Consider the following 16232-nt stretch of genomic DNA (forward strand, 5'->3'; position numbering starts at 1 on the left):
ACACATTATTAACACCCCCTTCCTCAGTAAATACAGCATATATTTTAGAGGTAAGGGCAACTAAGCGCCATCTGGTGGCCACACTATGCACATGTAGAATCAATGCAGCAGTGTTATTAGATGGTTCATAACGTGTTCTGCATTTGCTGACAGCTGCTGAACAAATCTCACCGATTACCTCTTACTTCAAAGTCAAAAATGTTGCCAGTTATTCAAAACAATTAAATGAGAAAATGTCAGTCTAAAACAGTTAACAAGATGGTAGTAGTGTCATGTCTAATGAAGACAGATGCCTTGCATGGTGGTACAAAGGTGCATGAGTCTTTCCTTTCTATAGTCTTCTTCCTGTACCCCACAACCATCGATTGACCCTCCTCCTTGAACCTGTCCTCTGACCAAATGTCCCCCACCCCCTCCATTTTGTCTTCATTCCCTCTGCTATGCCCATCCATCTCTCTTCCATCTCTGCATGGACCCGCACGACCAGATGTACCCAGCGCTTTCCATCTCCCACGTAGAGGAGGCAAAAAGTCCCGTGAGCATCCCTTACTGGTGTAAGAAAGGCTGGAGCCACTGCCAGGCACGCCCCTTCATAGTGGTGCCCTATCGCTGCTTAGGTAAGAACCAAACAGACGACTGTAATACAAATCTTCCAAATGTTTCAAATTCTGCCTATTTGTCAAAGTGTGTCTATGAGTGGACCGTTACACACCTGCTAATTTACATATATAATAACTTTCCCATTGTAACACGATATGGCAATTCTTTATCGACCAATCATAGGGCAGCCGTGCATCAACACAAAAAAATAAAAAATAAAATAAGCACCTCCTTCAAATAGATACCCGGTGCTGTTTTTGAGTAAATGCTCACAAGTATGCCAACTAAACGAGTTGCTGAATGTGTGGTGTTTCACTCTGTGACGCTGTGAATGGTCCTTTGTCTATAACGGATGGACATACTGTTGCAAATAAAGGACACAAACAAAATAAGCACTACTTGTGGTGGAGTGTGGTCTACTCACTGGGAAGCAAATCAGGCAAATGACCTAAAGCTGGTGATTAAGACACACTGAGGGATGGAGGGATGGCATATGACATTGATCGATGAATTGCTGCGGTGGAGACATTATGTTTCTATTAGGGCTGTCAAAGTTAAAGCGTTAACTAATTAATTAATCACAAAAAATATCGCATTAATCATGTTTTAACGCAGATTAATCACACTATTAATTTTGAACACAGATGATCCTTTAGCTGACAGCAGATGGTTACGTTAAAGGTAGCACAGGTTGTGTTTGAGCAATAAATATTATTATACTACATGCAGTAAAGTAAAGGATTTAATAAATGTTTATGTATGACATTCAGAATATTTGTTCATGTCACCCCCCCCCCCCCCATTTTAAATTATGCAAGTAATTAACTGATTAGAAAAAGCGGAGGATGAGCCTGTGCGGTGGATACAAAAATGTTGAAGACATCCTCATAACATTAAATGTTGAAAGAATTAACACATAAAAGGTGCTCTTTAAATTTGGCAGGCAAAAAATGTTGAGAAAAAGTTTAATTAAAGTTAATCGTCATTAATCAAAATTCTAAGATGTGATTAATCTGATTTAAAAATTTAATCGTTTGACAGCTCGAGTTTCTATCGACGTTCTACTCTTGCTAATGATTATGAACTTTGTTTAGTGACTAAAAGGACAAGGAATATTTTAAATTATTTTTTGGCACCTCCCTGGTGCAAGTGTTCTAAATTAGTCCTATCGTCACACATACCAAGTTTAACAACTAAACCAATTTTTAAAAAAAATGCCATCTGCGTTCGTAATGCTTTTTAAGTGTGCGGTGTGCTCGACACCGCACAACACACACGTGATAATTCCACCGACATTCACGAATACCCTCCTGAGAACTATATTATATTATATTATTATTAACTATATTTTAAAATATTTGTTGTAGTACCAAAACTAACCTGTGTAATGTTTGCCACAGGGCATGCAGGCTGCTGTAAATTTCAAAGAGGAACAGCAGTTAGAGCTGTTATAGAAGAAGCTAGGCTAAGCTAACGGTTAGCTTATCAGCTAACTACATTGAGGCTTTAACTATTGTGCTGAATGACATGAGAGACACATTTTACAGACACCATGAACAGCCATTTGCTCGCTTATCTGTAGTAATTCAGTCCTTGTGGGTCTTTTTTAAGATTGTAAAAAAAAAAAAAGGGGGGTATAGATTTTTTTTTAAATGAAATATTAGGGTTTAACTGTTTTTTTCTCTTTCCTCTGTCTGACTCGGTGACATCTCTCACTCGCCTCCATCTTATTTCTGTAGCACTTTAACAACCTCAACTGTAAAATGCTATATAGCCTATAAAACATATGAGGAAAAATGTAACATTAATAATGCAATGAAAAAAAAACTACATAAGATACTCTTTTCTAATTAAATTATTCAAATACCGAGTGAGGGCGCCCGGATCATATACTGTATGTCTATGACTGGGATTTTTACATTATAATCTCGCAATCACAGCATGTATGACATCCCTCACATTTGCTACGAAATTAATTTGAATGTTAACAAACGATAGTTTGTCCATTGGCGAGTAACGTAAATAAGAATTGGATCAATTCTCCTGCCCCATTTAGTCCTCTGACTCCTCTCTGTTGCTTCACTTTACTTAATTTTAGCGCTAGTTCTCATCTCTCTGTACATCCTCCGGGATGCTCCTCACAGTTGTACCATCGTATACACACAGCAAAAGTCAAATAACGCCAATAATCGTCGCACAATTAAACACTGCGGCCAAAACATTGCGATAGTACAACACAAAAAGGGTGTAAAGTGTAAACTAAGTAAAAAAGCTGTTTGTAAACAGGCTGCATATGAAGGCGTACACAACGCCAAGCGCCAATACTCTCCGCCAAAGAATGTCAAAGCCAGAAACACTGAAAACAGTCCAACATGCGTTAGCGTGATGCTGAATGAACACTAAGTGACAAAAAAGGGTGGAAAATAACAAATTAAGGAGAAAATTGGCAGAGCTGTTGTCAGAGGCCGCCAACTCACTGATGACTCACGCACACTCATGCAATCCATCTTTGATTACACACGCAGAAATTAGTAGCAGCAAAATGCTGATAACATATGAAGGTACATCTCAGGCACAAAATAATGTTTTAGTAAATTATTATTTACTACACAATGAATGGCGTTTTTTAATATACTTTATATATATATATATATATATATATATATATATATATATATATATATATGAGTTGCAGGCTGAAAAGTCAAATTCTCACAAGCACTTGCATACACTTACTGTAGTCATGGCAACAGGTCACACCATACACCACAAGATGATCGCTCAGGGTCATCGTTTAGAGGCAGTCAATAATCGGGTCTTCGCTGAGTTTGAGAGAGACAAGAAAAGAGAAAAAGATGTTCCGGTTAACAGTACCCCACATTCAAACCCCGTGAACCCAAACCTGGAAAATAGCCGTAGAAAATGGAAGATGATTCTCACACTAAACGCTCCATGTTGTATTTCCATGTTGGTACAGAAGGTGAATATGTGAGCGAGGCCCTGCTGGTTCCAGACCGATGCCGTTTTCTCCACCAGGAGAAGATGGATGCCTGCGAGAGTTACGTGTACTGGCACAACATTGCAAAAGAGGTGCGATACATGATGGAGTACATGTGTGTGATGCTTTAATATGTGTTGAGGACGACTTGAATGTTCATCTCCTTTAAGGCGTGCACTGTAGACAATCTAGAGCTTCATAGCTATGGGATGCTTTTGCCGTGTGGTGAAAATTTCCGCGGGGTGGAGTATGTATGCTGCCCAGGCCGAAGCAGCGCCAGCAGTAAGGCAGAACTAGAAGAACGAGAACTCCTCGCTGGCCACCAGACCCCGCAGAATCGAGGAATACTCAATTCTGCGTAAGACGCCACTGACCGAATCAGCGTAGTATGTATAGATTTATGATCATCACCTTTTATTCCTACAGTGCCAAAGTGATAGAACCCACCCCGAGCCCATCACCCGACACCGACATGTACGAGACGGACATGGAGGACGATGATGACGAGGTGGTGGAGGAAGACGAAGAGGGGGAGGAGGAAGAAGAGGACGAGGTGGACGATGAGCCAGTGGAAGAAGAGGATGAGGAGGAGCCCATAGCAGTGAGAAACCAAGAGAAGTACGAGTACCCCATCGACTCGGGTCCCTACCAGACGTCGGACTATCTGGACTCGTCCTACTATGACAAAAGCTACAAAGCCACAACCTCGCCACCTTTGATGAAAGGAGACAGCGGTACTTGTACACTTGTATAAATTATGTCAATATTTATGCGGTGATATAGTGCTTCACTTTTTCCACGTTTTATATTACTGCCAAAAAGGTATGAGTTTTTCCCTTCAAAATGATAAGATGCATTGTTTTAACTTATCATCCTGCTGTTACTACAGTTCACCAGAATTTCCAGATCATTTATGCAGCTCCTTTTTTTCATATGCATTGAATTCTGCAGCATAAACAATGATGCGGCTAATTTACGGCTTCACGATTATTTTTGCAATAATTGAAATCAGGATTATTCAAACTATTATTTATTTTTTGGTACAAAACGAGAAAATGTTTACGCATTTAAAAATATTAAGACCAATTTAAAAAAAAAAATAGAAACACTATAATTATGTAATTTTCTTATGGACCAAACAGAATTTATGATAATACATATTTATTTATGTTGGCAAAAACTTGAAGTCGAAGTGCAGCATGTGCACTGTGCAGTAGGACGATTTTTTTGGTACAAAACAAGAAAATGTGTAAACGTAAAAAAACAAATGTAAAAATAAAATTAATTAAAACACTATAATTATGCAAGTTCCTTTTGGATTAAACAAAATGTATTAATTATTTTCAAATTTTAAAAAGTTGCAAGTGTATAAACAACTCAAAAATGAGTATTAATAAAAAAAAAATGCTATTATGCTGATTTTGTAATTGTAGAGTGTAATAATTTAAATTGTAATTGAATTTCGATTAATTGCACAGCCCTCGGCTAATTTATGGATTTTACGAGCTAACGCGCTTCATGCCAAACCCTAACCCTCCAGGCACATAGGTAGAAGGTCGGAACAACTAGTACTCTTCCAAGAGTTGGCCTCTCGTCTAAAATGATAAGAAGGGCCTAAGTCAGGGAGGCAACCAAGAATCCACTGGTCACTCAAAGTCCCACCGTACTCCGTGGAAATAAGAGAACCTACCAGAAGGCCAACCACCTCAATTTATCAGGTCTGCATGGTTCGTCCTTCGTAAAAGGCATGTGGCAGTCTGTGTGGATGCTGCCCAGGGATATGTGTGCCAAGCTTGTCACTTAATAAAATTAAGACGAAAGTTTTTAAGACTTAAAGTATTGCGCAAAGGCAATGAATACTTATCCATATGGAGTTTCTTTATTTAATATAACAAAAAAAATATTTCATAGTGATTATGGGGGGCTTTGTGTGGAATTTTGAGGGGAAAATAATTAATTTTGTAATGAGGCAGTCAACTAAAAAGTGGGAGGGGGGGTGGTAGTGAAGCACTGACTATTTTGCACTGCAACTTTAAAGCAAGACAAAGTGAAAGCAATCGCCTCTATTTCCTGTCGCTCCCATTGCAGTGACAACCACTCGACCCACAGATGGCGTGGATGTTTATTTTGAGAAGCCAGTGGATGACACAGAGCACGCCAACTTCCTGCGTGCCAAAACAGACCTAGAGGAACAGCGGATGAAGCGTATCAATGAGGTGAATTTCACAGGGTGGAGAGAATATGAACAGGATAATAAAGTGAACCTATTCATATATCACAGAGATGTTTGCCTATCGCTCGAGAGATAAAGCTAAATACAGATTACATTTTTATTTGTAATCTAATAATAAAGTAATGCCATTTGAAAATGGAGAATATACTGGTATGTATATTTTATTTACACATTAAGCAAGCCGCCCGTGTGGAGTTTGTGAGTCGAGTTACATTTAGCTCTTAATCACAAGAGACTCAAAGGTCAGTAAATTTCATAGAGGGAATTTTATTCTAAAAAGGTTATATTCTGTCCCAGTCTAAACAGAGTAAACTTTACACTTAGAAGAGTGTAAAATAGACGAGAATGACGAGAATAGGTGAAAACAAAAACACAAATCTAAACAAAAGCGCAGATCATGACTGACATGATTGTTCTAATTTGTCCAGTAAATTTGGTCATTCAAAACATAAAACATAAAATAAAAAAATCATGAAGTTGACTAATTCATGTTGAACACGCACATAAGGAGTTGCGATTTGTAAATATTAAACTGGGTTATCATTTATGAGCACTGTTTTCCGAGCAAATCAGGAAGGCCCAATTATCATTTTGTGTGTACCCTGCTTTACACAATTCCGTGCCAGAAGAAAGTCCAAATGTTGTCAAGCTCTGAATCATTTTGGGCTTTTCCCTTAATATCGTAAGCAAGCAGTCTATGACCATGTCTATGCAGTTTCGATGGAAAAAGTATACGTGCCTGTTTGTTAGATCATGAAGGAGTGGGCTGAAGCGGACAACGAGTCAAAGAATCTGCCAAAGTCAGAGCAGCAAGCCCTAAATGAGGTAAGTATGTCAGGTGGCATCATGGCGGCGCTGCTTTCATGGCCTCCATTTTATGCCATCATCATCTATCTCCAGCACTTCCAAAACGTGCTGCAGACGCTGGAGGAACAAGTGGCGGGCGAGAGGCAGAGGCTGGTGGAGACACATCTGGCCAGGGTGGAGTCCATCCTCAACAACAACCGCCGCCTGGCCCTGGAGAACTACCTGACCGCAGTCCAGTCTGACGAGCCACAGGTAAAACACAGAAACCGCATTGGTGGCAAAATGGCCGCTTGAAAGCTAACCTATCATCCTTGCAGCCGGAGCGCGTGCTGCAGGCTCTGAAGCGATACATGGCAGCCGAGCAGAAGGACCGCAGACACACGCTCAGGCACTACCAGCATATTGTGGCCGTCGACCCGCAGAAGGCTGAGCAGATGAAATTCCAGGTGCGTGAGTGACGCTTTGAAATTTACTGCTGACTACAGGAAATCCTGTATGGGTTTAATAAACTGATGAAAAAAAAATGAGATAAAGAATCTATTTCATCTTCTTGAAGCTGCAATCAAAGGTAGATTTTGCTGACTATAGAAGCAAATGTGTTCTTTTTTTTCTGGAGTGGAACCTCCAACGTCGAACATGATCCCTTCTGTTTGACTTCCAAGTTCTAATTATAAAGTATTTGGGGGAATCATTTATCCTCTGTGCTGTGAAGCAGGGTCTGGGTTCAATTCAGGGCCAGATCCATTGCGACTTGCAAATTCTCTTTTTTCCAGGTGTACACACATCTGCATGTGATTGAGGAGAGGATGAACCAGAGTCTGGCACTGCTCTACAAGGATCCTATCTTGGCCGAGGAGCTCCATGATGATATCCGTATGTTGGGATATTTATTTGGTGCATTGGAATGATTTAACAGCTCCCATTAAATTTACTGACTAGCTATTTCCTACTCTGTCAATATTGACGGATATTTTTTATTTGAAAACAGTGGAATTGTTAACTCATTCACTCCCAGCCATTTTCACTGAAGCAACCCCCTTCGCTCCAAAAAGTACATTTGTACCTGTTCCCATTTTGCTATAATTAGCATTAGAATACAGCTACATTTCATCTGGCATCTTTCATCATCTGGCTGACCTCTTATACTCTGCTGCCACCTGCTGGCCGTTTTGTTTTTCTCCTCCAACAATAACGACCTTATTGGTCGTTTTACCATGCACCAAAATACAGCCAAGTGTTACATATTGTAGTTTAGCGACCTCTATTGGCCATGTTAAATAGCGAAAAAATCCAAAACTGAGACTTGAACCCAGATCGTCTAGTCAAAAGACTAACATCTATCCTACTGAGCTAACAGTCGAGTAATGATCTTAGTGTTCATTTTTAGTGTTGACTAAAAAAAAAGTATGTCAATTTGCCGTCACGGTCATGGTTGGGGTTTGGATGAGGCTTTCAGTAAGGTTGTAGGGTACATGTTACGTCTGTACATGGGACACTAACGGTTGAGATTAGGAAAAGGCACAGTGAGGTTGTAGACCGCTATAAAACATGTAGTCAACACTAAAACAATCATTGGACATCTGACCAGACGGACCGGGTTCGAGTCTTAGTTTGTGATTTTTTGCGCTATTTCACATGATCGATAGAGGTCGCTAAACTAAAATATGTAACACCTGGTCGTAATTTGCCACCTTTTCAAAACGACCTGTGTGAACACGGGTTTGAATGAGTTAAAGATGAAATTCACCAAAGATGAATATGTGTTCCCTGTAGAAGAGCTCGTGCGGGCGGAGCGTGGCGACATCAGCGAGCTCATGACCACGTCCTTCTCTGAGACGCACACCACCGAGGAGCTTCTGCCAGCTGAGAGCGAGGAGGAGAAGGATGACGAGGAAGAAGAGGAGAGAGAATTCCAGAACAGGCCTTATCCTCCCCGTGTCGGTACGGATTGTTTGGATCATGTTACATCTATCGCACAAGGCTGTTCATTTCTAACGTTGTCTTTCCTCCTTGTTACTACAGACCTGCAGTCAAATAAGAAAGGTGAGCAAGGATTCACACTCGATCGACCTATCTATTGTACAGGTGGGGTTCGGGAAATGGAGGGGTTGTACAAACTATTCCTATAAGTACAAATAGGGGGGGGGGAGTACGTTGTAGGCCTAATAATGCTCCTATCCTACACTCTATGTGTCGATCTATCCTATAGAGTAATTTTTTTCAGTTAAGTATTTAGAACGTAAGATAAGCCGCATGCTTCTTGAAAAATTGCTATGTATGATTTATTAACACCTTTGTTCATAGGATCTCTTTGTGAATGCGGCGTTCTTTGAGCCAATGCGATGTGTTTTTGTGTTTACAGGAGATGAATATGACTATGCCACATCTGAGAGGGCTCCTACTTATGAATATGAGGAAAAGGTAGGATGGGTAAAAAAAAAAGTAATAGTTACATCACGATTAATCGCAAATTGTATATCTGTTCTAAATGTACAATCGAATATTTTTTCTTAAGTTTTCCTACTCTTGTTAATAAGTAGAGGGGGGGAATGTTAAACTAATAGAGATACGGCTGCATCTTTAAGTCATTGATACAGTAAATTCATAATAATTCATAAAATTGAGTTGTGAATTAAAAATATGTGCTGTACTGTAAAAAATGTAACATTGATTTGTGTTGAGGTCATTTTTCTGCCACTAGGTGGCATAATTGCATTTGTAAGACGTTGGTGACAGCTCAGTGCATTTTTCTTTTCATATTAGGAGCTATCTAACTTTAACATGAAGTAACTTGCGAATTCTGCATATTTTAAAAATGGTAAAATACGACTTGTTCCCATTCTCCACAAATATATGCATTATTATTACATTTATTACTGCTCAATTTTGACGTGGGCGTGTCTGCTGCGTTGCGGCTAGAATTCCCCCACTTTCCAAGTAAGGGACAGTCATTAATCGCGCGTTTAAAAAAGTTATTGGCGTTAAAGGAACTTTAAATTAACTCAAAATTAATGCACGAATTGTGAAACTCTTAGTCTCTAAATGTTCTGGCACATTCTGTTCTTCCTTTGTAGATCAACACCTCTGTGGAGCTCAAGCAGGTTGTCTACAAGCCTGATGAAATCGAGAGAGATGAACTGGTAGGAGTGATGTGGCGCAATGATCAGTGTTCAAGAAATTTGCAAAAAAAAACATGGTCATCACTTCGCATCTTTCTTTCCAAAGCAACCCGACGCATTGGAGACATTTAACCGCGGAGCCATGGTGGGATTGTTGGTGGTGGCCGTGGCCATCGCCATGGTGATGGTCATCAGTCTGCTGCTGGTGCGCAGGAAGCCCTATGGCACCATCAGCCACGGCATCGTCGAGGTAGGACGCATGGCGTGCTACATAAAGCTACTAGAATAACACTTGGTCCACAGTGACCTTCGCTGAAGGCTGAACGATAAACGGCGGGGAAAAAAAAGGTCACGGTCTAGGCCACGTGTCAAGATCCGGTCCTCGGGGGCCTGAGTCCTGCATGTTTTCGAAGTTCCTCTACTCCAACGCACCTGATTCAACGATCAGGATAATTATCAGGTTCCTGCAGAGCTTGCTGATGAGCTTAATTATGAATCAGCTGTGTTGAACGTGGGAAACCTCTAAGGCTCCGTCCACGCGAAAGCCAGTTTCAATGTATCCTCACAAGTTTCTTACCGCTTGAAACCGATCACTTTTGAAAACGGGCTCCGGAGTGGAAAGATTTCAATCCGCGCCCGCACGCGTCCATCTGGACGCCATATTCAGGATACTCCTCCAGTGATGACGTAATGGTCGCAGCTCGATGACGACGCGTTCTCCGTCAGTTTTTCAACAACATTGGCGGATAGCCGTGTCGTAGTCGTTTTGCGCAGCCGCCTTAGCTTGCTTATGCTTTTCAAAAATATTTTGCTTCTTTATTCCCACATTCAACAAGCGGTGTTGTACTTGAATCACCCGCCATTGTCACTTCTCCTGTGTTCGTCTTTTTTCATGTTGTTTTGATAAATGCAAAGCCACGTTTGTTCTGTAGATTGCAATAAAGTTTAGTTTTTTTTAAAGATCCGTCTTCTTCGCTGATTCTTCTTCTATGCTTTCCGTTAACTCCATGTAGCTGCGCTACAGCGGCACTCCAGACTTGGTATACACATTACAGCCGTTAAACGTCCTCAGCATCTTCTTTTGGACAAACGCAAATCTTGAAATGCTTCTGTGTGTACGAGATTTGTTTGAGGAACGAAGGCGGCTTTGCTTCCGTCTTGACGAGACCTAAAACATGCAGGACTCAGGCCCTCGAGGACCGGACTTTGACACCACTCCTCTAGGCAGTTCGCAACTGCGGAGCCCAACCCAAGACACGCTTATTTGAATAACATTTCGACCTGACAGAGCGTCTGCAGCATGAAATAAATAAATGTGAGAGCAAAGCATTTTTATTTATTGATTGATATTTAATTATGTTTATACATTTATTTTTACTTTTATTTATTTATTTAGGCATATATTTATATATCCCTGAATAAATTAATAAAATAAAATTTTATATATATATATATATATATATATATATTAGGGGTGTGAATTGCCTAGTACCTGGCGATTCGATTTGTATCACGATTCACGGGTCACGATTCGATTCGATACAGATTAATCGATACGAATCTATAAATCGATTATTGCGATTTTTATTTTATTTTTTTGATTTTTTTTTTTGCTCAAATTCAGAAAATACTAATCAGTTAACTTAAACAGTAAACATGTACACTGTAAGATTTGTATGAAAATGTATTTATCTGAAAATTCAAGTTGCAGTCTGTTTCATGTTTGAACAGCACTGAAATAAAATATTATGGTTTAATGTTCCATTAATATAACATTCTTCTATGCTTAATGTGTAAATCCTAACCCTAAGTAAGACGTTTTGTTGAGTATTCCCATAAAAAATGGATGTTCAAAAACTGATTCGGCCGCATATTGAATCGATTCGAGAATTGCGCGCTGTAATATTGCGATATATTGCCGAATCGATTTTTTCTAACACCCCTAATATATATATATATACATATATATATATAGTTGTTTTTGTTTTCATTTATATTAAATTTTGTATTTAATTTTAAATTATATTTTTTATATCCGTTTTTATTTTCACTTTTATTTATTTATTTGGTTAGTTCTGGTCATCCACGGTATACTGCTCCGTCCCCGTCCGAAACTCAATTGGCCACCGCACATGCGCAATGCGCTGTCCTAAAGTTTGGGCTTAATTGCGAACAGCCCTATTATTGATAGAAGACCCCACTCAAGTGCATTTTCATACTACGAGACCTTTAAAGTTTCTGTCCTCGTGTGTGATGATTGAGCTCATGTTTGTCCCCAACAGGTGGACCCCATGCTGACACCAGAGGAGCGACAGCTCACCAAAATGCAAAACCACGGCTACGAAAACCCTACTTACAAATTCTTTGAGCAGATGAACTGAGTTTGTAGCAAGTCGACCACTGGTCTCGTTGCGTCGTCATGGTGGTGCACCAACCCCCGCCGCCTGTAACGGATTGAGATTTCGTTAATTAACTGGATAAACTCAGTCTTTAGTCCATACCTATTGTAAATGACCAACTACATCAATCATCATTACCAAAATGTGAATAGTGACTATTACACTTCACCTGCTGTAATCTCAATTGGATTAGATCCTGCTGCATACAGTAGAAAACATTCCCATTGAAACAATCATCGCAGTGGCATGACTTGACCTACTGACACGCCAGAAACTGAATGGTGCATAATGCTTTATAATATTTATTTTTCATATTGTCTCACATCGATAATATTGTATCCGCGTAGATGAGTGTGATAGGCAGCCTGTTCATCCTCATTTAGCACCACATATGACCAATTCAATTCAATTTACCGTCATCATCTCCAAAACTTCCAGTGAGGTCATATAGTTAGTATTTAAAAAAAATATAAATCACTTACTTCTGAGTATCAGCCCTCAACACTCGCTTTTAATAAATTGGCAGATATACAACGAAATATTCAGTTTCGCCTAATTCAATTTATTTGTACAGCAACCTTATTAAATGTAAAACAGAATATAGATTTAATGAAAGCATGACAACTCGGTGTATGAAGCTGCTGTTAACTATTTGTGTTGTTCCCGTCACTGCTTCTTAAAAAGTCGCCGTTCCGAACGGACACTGTAAATAACATGGGGCGTACAGTTAGGCCCCAAATGATTCATACCCCGTTCAGATTAGGAGTTATTTGTCGAATCTTCTGCCTGAAAATGACACGATACAGCAGAGATGGACTTTAATTAAGCATATTTAAGATATTGGATGTTATTTTTAGTCTTTACACATTCTTTTGCATCATTCTAAAGGATCCCGGTAACTTTGAGCGGCAATTTAATTTTAGACCCTAATGAAAACACGCAACGAATATCTTTTGACGCTTCATTCGGTCTTCAGCCACTTTTCTCGTGTCAATCCAGTCAGAAGATAACCGCTTACTTTTGTCGAGGGTATGATTAATTCCGGGCTCAAGTGTATCCTCGTAGTAGTAGACGTCCTGGTAGACGTTTCTTTAAGTCATCGGTGTAACGGAATAATACATCAACTAGTGCATTGTGCTGTAAACGAGAAGGAGAAGCATTTTTCCTTACATGGCTGATTGAAAACGGACTGTTGTAAAAAAACCAGCACAAGGCGACACAGTAACTTCTTTCTGAATGTATTTAAGGTAGATGTTGAGATTCCATTTCCCTTAGTGACTTTATTTTCCCCGCCGTCATTCCCGGAGAAGTGACGTTAGGACACGCGACGTGCATTGACGCTCTCGTCAGTCATTTGTAGCAGCCTGCTCATCATTTGTCAGGTGAATGTCAAGGCAGAGGAATTCAAAAGGTGTAAAATACGGAGTGCGGTATATTGTGTCAGTGTGTGTATTCGATTCTGAAAAAAATTAAAAAATATATATAAAAAAACACAGCACACGTGGTTCTAAGTAGTGATAGTATGTCATTAAGCTACTCGTCTTGACATCTTAACACGGAATATTAGCACTCGATCGACGTTCTTTTTCCTCTTAGTTGTGTGTGTCATTTTACAAAGCCACTTGAAGGGTCATGTTGCAGGATGTGCAGATAATCCCCTTTTTTGGAGATGATGCAAAAAAAAAACTAAAAAAAAAACACACACAGGAGTTGTGATGGTGTGTTTCACGAGGCGGCTTGTGTTCCGATGAGTCACAGCGTTTGTATAATTTGTACAGCTATGTTAGTGAATGTCCACAGTTTAATGATACTACTGAAACCGTAGATGAGAATAAGCTTGCCTGTTTTTATTTGGATGGCAAAAACCACCACCGAGGGTTCCCTACCAGCATTTAGCAAACGTAGTAAGGTATGTAATACCGTAGTTACCCGCAATCACATTTATACATGTGTCCTCTGTTCAATTCTCTCCCTGTGAAATATTCAAAATGTTGAGACTTTAATTGCTGCGTTATTGCCTTTTACAATGCTGTGTTTTGGATGTAATTATATTGTATTTTTTATTTATACTGGACGTAATAATCGGTTGGTTCAAGGGTCATGCTTTCCACGTGTCATTTTAGAAGCTTGTATAGTTAAACAATGACATGTTTAAGATAAATGTGAATTGTAGTCAGGTGTATGCGGCCTAATTGACAGCGACAGTGTGGCACTAAGCACAATCCAAACAAATGCTCTCTATGCGCTGGGGATGGGTATTTGACTACATTTCCGTGAGCAATTAATGAATTGTTTATTTGTGAAATATTATTTTAACGTGAATGTTCTGAACTCCTGTATTTCAGGGCAGAAACACGCTGCCCCGGAGAGTTGTGTCATAGCTGAAGTCTTCTTAGATATAGCTTAACTTCCCATCACTGTTGCTGGGCTTCTTTAGACAGCAAACGGGTTGAGATTGAATCAAAAATGTCGGTTGCTGGTGGCAGCCAAGTAGCGCGCCATTTTGCCTCACTTGCTCCAGGTTGCGGTAAATCATCAATCAGCTGCGGACAAAGGATCGATTATCAATCATGCCCATCCCTGGCTTGTGCGCAGATATACAGAAATGTACAACTCTGGTTCTGTGCCACTACTAAAAGAAGATGTTTGTTTGTTTGCTTTTCCCATACGATCCTTTGATCAAAGCCATGTACCAAGAAGAAGCAGATATTTTAATTTGGCAAAAAGTGTTCTCTGTTGTGTAAATGTACTTGCGAGCAATCGGAGGCTGTGAAAAACACACCAAGCTAATTGATAGTGTAATAAAATTGAATGACCCATAAACTGCTATGTTCCTTTTTTTTTCCCGCATTGAACCTCACTTGCACCTTTTCTAATCTAACATCTGCAAACGTCACACTAGCAGTATCAGAATTTTAAGGGGCAAGTCAACCTTAAACATTTCTTGACAATCATATTTCATATGTGACCTCATTGGTCTAAACATGACATTTTGATTAGTATTACATTTATGGAATATGAGTTCTGCAGCAAAATCCAGCCATTTTGATCCATCTAGGGGGGGTCATTTTGCCACTTTCTGTCGACTGAAGATGACATCACAGTTGCTCAGGGCTCAGGCAACGACCAATCACAGCGCAACCTGTTTTCTGAAGCTGAGCTGTGATTGTTTTTTACCTGAGCAACTGTGATGTCATTTTCCCTTGACAGCAAGTGGCAAAATGGCCGCCCTCTGAGATGGATAAAAATGGCTGGATTTTGCTGATTAACCCATACTCCCCTAACACAATATTAACCAAAATAACGTATTTAGACCAGCGGGGCTGCATACAACATATTAGGGGTGTGCCGCAAAAAAATATTTTCATAAGAATCAGGATTCTCATTTAGTACGATTCCGAATCGATTTTAAATGTCACAAAATCGATTTTATTTAAATAATTGTATACTGTATTCCCTTTGTTTGTGTGTGCCTTTATTGGAAGCACTGTTCATGTTGTACCCGATTTGGCCACTTAGGGGCAGTGTGGTTCCACGCGGTCTAATACACTGTTAAGTTATAGCCACATTAGAAAGTAGAAGGAAAAAGTCACGATCAAGTTATTCCATTAAAAGTTGTTTTTTTGCAGCGTTGAGCCGTTTAAATAAAAGTGCCGCGAGTCGCGCACTAATTAGCATTAGCAATAGTAGATCATTACGATTCCTTGAACGTCTATAATTTGAAGCAAAAATCAATGTCAATCAAATCATTTTGAATCAAAAATCTTTCTTATCGAAAATCGATTCCGAATCGTATCGTGCATCCAAAAATCGGAATCGAATCGAATCGTGAGACATTCAAAGATTCCCACCCCAACACCATATTATTGTCAAGATTTGGGGGGGGGGGGGGGCGGTTGACTTCCCCTTTAAGTCTTGACACAGATGCTGCGCACCAACCTGCTCATTAGCACTTGTGAGTGGGCGTGCCCACGCACATTTCCTTCAGACAATTACAAAGAAGTAAACACCGCACAGGTTCCCTTCATCCACACCACAACTACGACAGCGAGTTGTATTACTGTGAAAAAAAAAAG

The 16232-nt window shown here is 39.8% G+C and overlaps 1 protein-coding gene and 1 long non-coding RNA gene across 2 annotated transcripts in view; one reads left to right on the forward strand and one right to left on the reverse strand.

The window, feature by feature from the left end:
• LOC147172156 (uncharacterized) overlaps positions 1 to 4995 on the reverse strand; it is a 33422-nt gene extending 28427 nt beyond the window's left edge. The window contains exon 1 of the long non-coding RNA XR_015095364.1: positions 3337 to 4995. This is a non-coding gene — a long non-coding RNA (uncharacterized LOC147172156). The remainder of the gene's footprint in view (positions 1 to 3336) is intronic.
• The window catches only part of aplp1 (amyloid beta (A4) precursor-like protein 1), a 43962-nt gene extending 28983 nt beyond the window's left edge, over positions 1 to 14979 (forward strand). The window contains exons 3-17 of the mRNA XM_086078374.1: positions 488 to 617; positions 3578 to 3690; positions 3769 to 3956; positions 4025 to 4332; positions 5687 to 5814; positions 6582 to 6656; positions 6732 to 6890; positions 6956 to 7084; positions 7412 to 7511; positions 8412 to 8579; positions 8661 to 8681; positions 9001 to 9059; positions 9713 to 9778; positions 9864 to 10007; positions 12040 to 14979. Of these exons, the coding sequence (XP_085934500.1) occupies positions 488 to 617; positions 3578 to 3690; positions 3769 to 3956; positions 4025 to 4332; positions 5687 to 5814; positions 6582 to 6656; positions 6732 to 6890; positions 6956 to 7084; positions 7412 to 7511; positions 8412 to 8579; positions 8661 to 8681; positions 9001 to 9059; positions 9713 to 9778; positions 9864 to 10007; positions 12040 to 12138 (1887 nt within the window). The 3' untranslated portion in view covers positions 12139 to 14979. The remainder of the gene's footprint in view (positions 1 to 487; positions 618 to 3577; positions 3691 to 3768; positions 3957 to 4024; positions 4333 to 5686; positions 5815 to 6581; positions 6657 to 6731; positions 6891 to 6955; positions 7085 to 7411; positions 7512 to 8411; positions 8580 to 8660; positions 8682 to 9000; positions 9060 to 9712; positions 9779 to 9863; positions 10008 to 12039) is intronic.
• The last annotated feature ends 1253 nt before the right edge of the window (positions 14980 to 16232 follow it).

Source organism: Leptonotus elevatus, chromosome 6, assembly GCF_054856555.1.
Source record: "Leptonotus elevatus isolate MCC_2025b chromosome 6, RoL_Lele_1.0, whole genome shotgun sequence".
Lineage (NCBI taxonomy): Eukaryota > Metazoa > Chordata > Actinopteri > Syngnathiformes > Syngnathidae > Leptonotus > Leptonotus elevatus.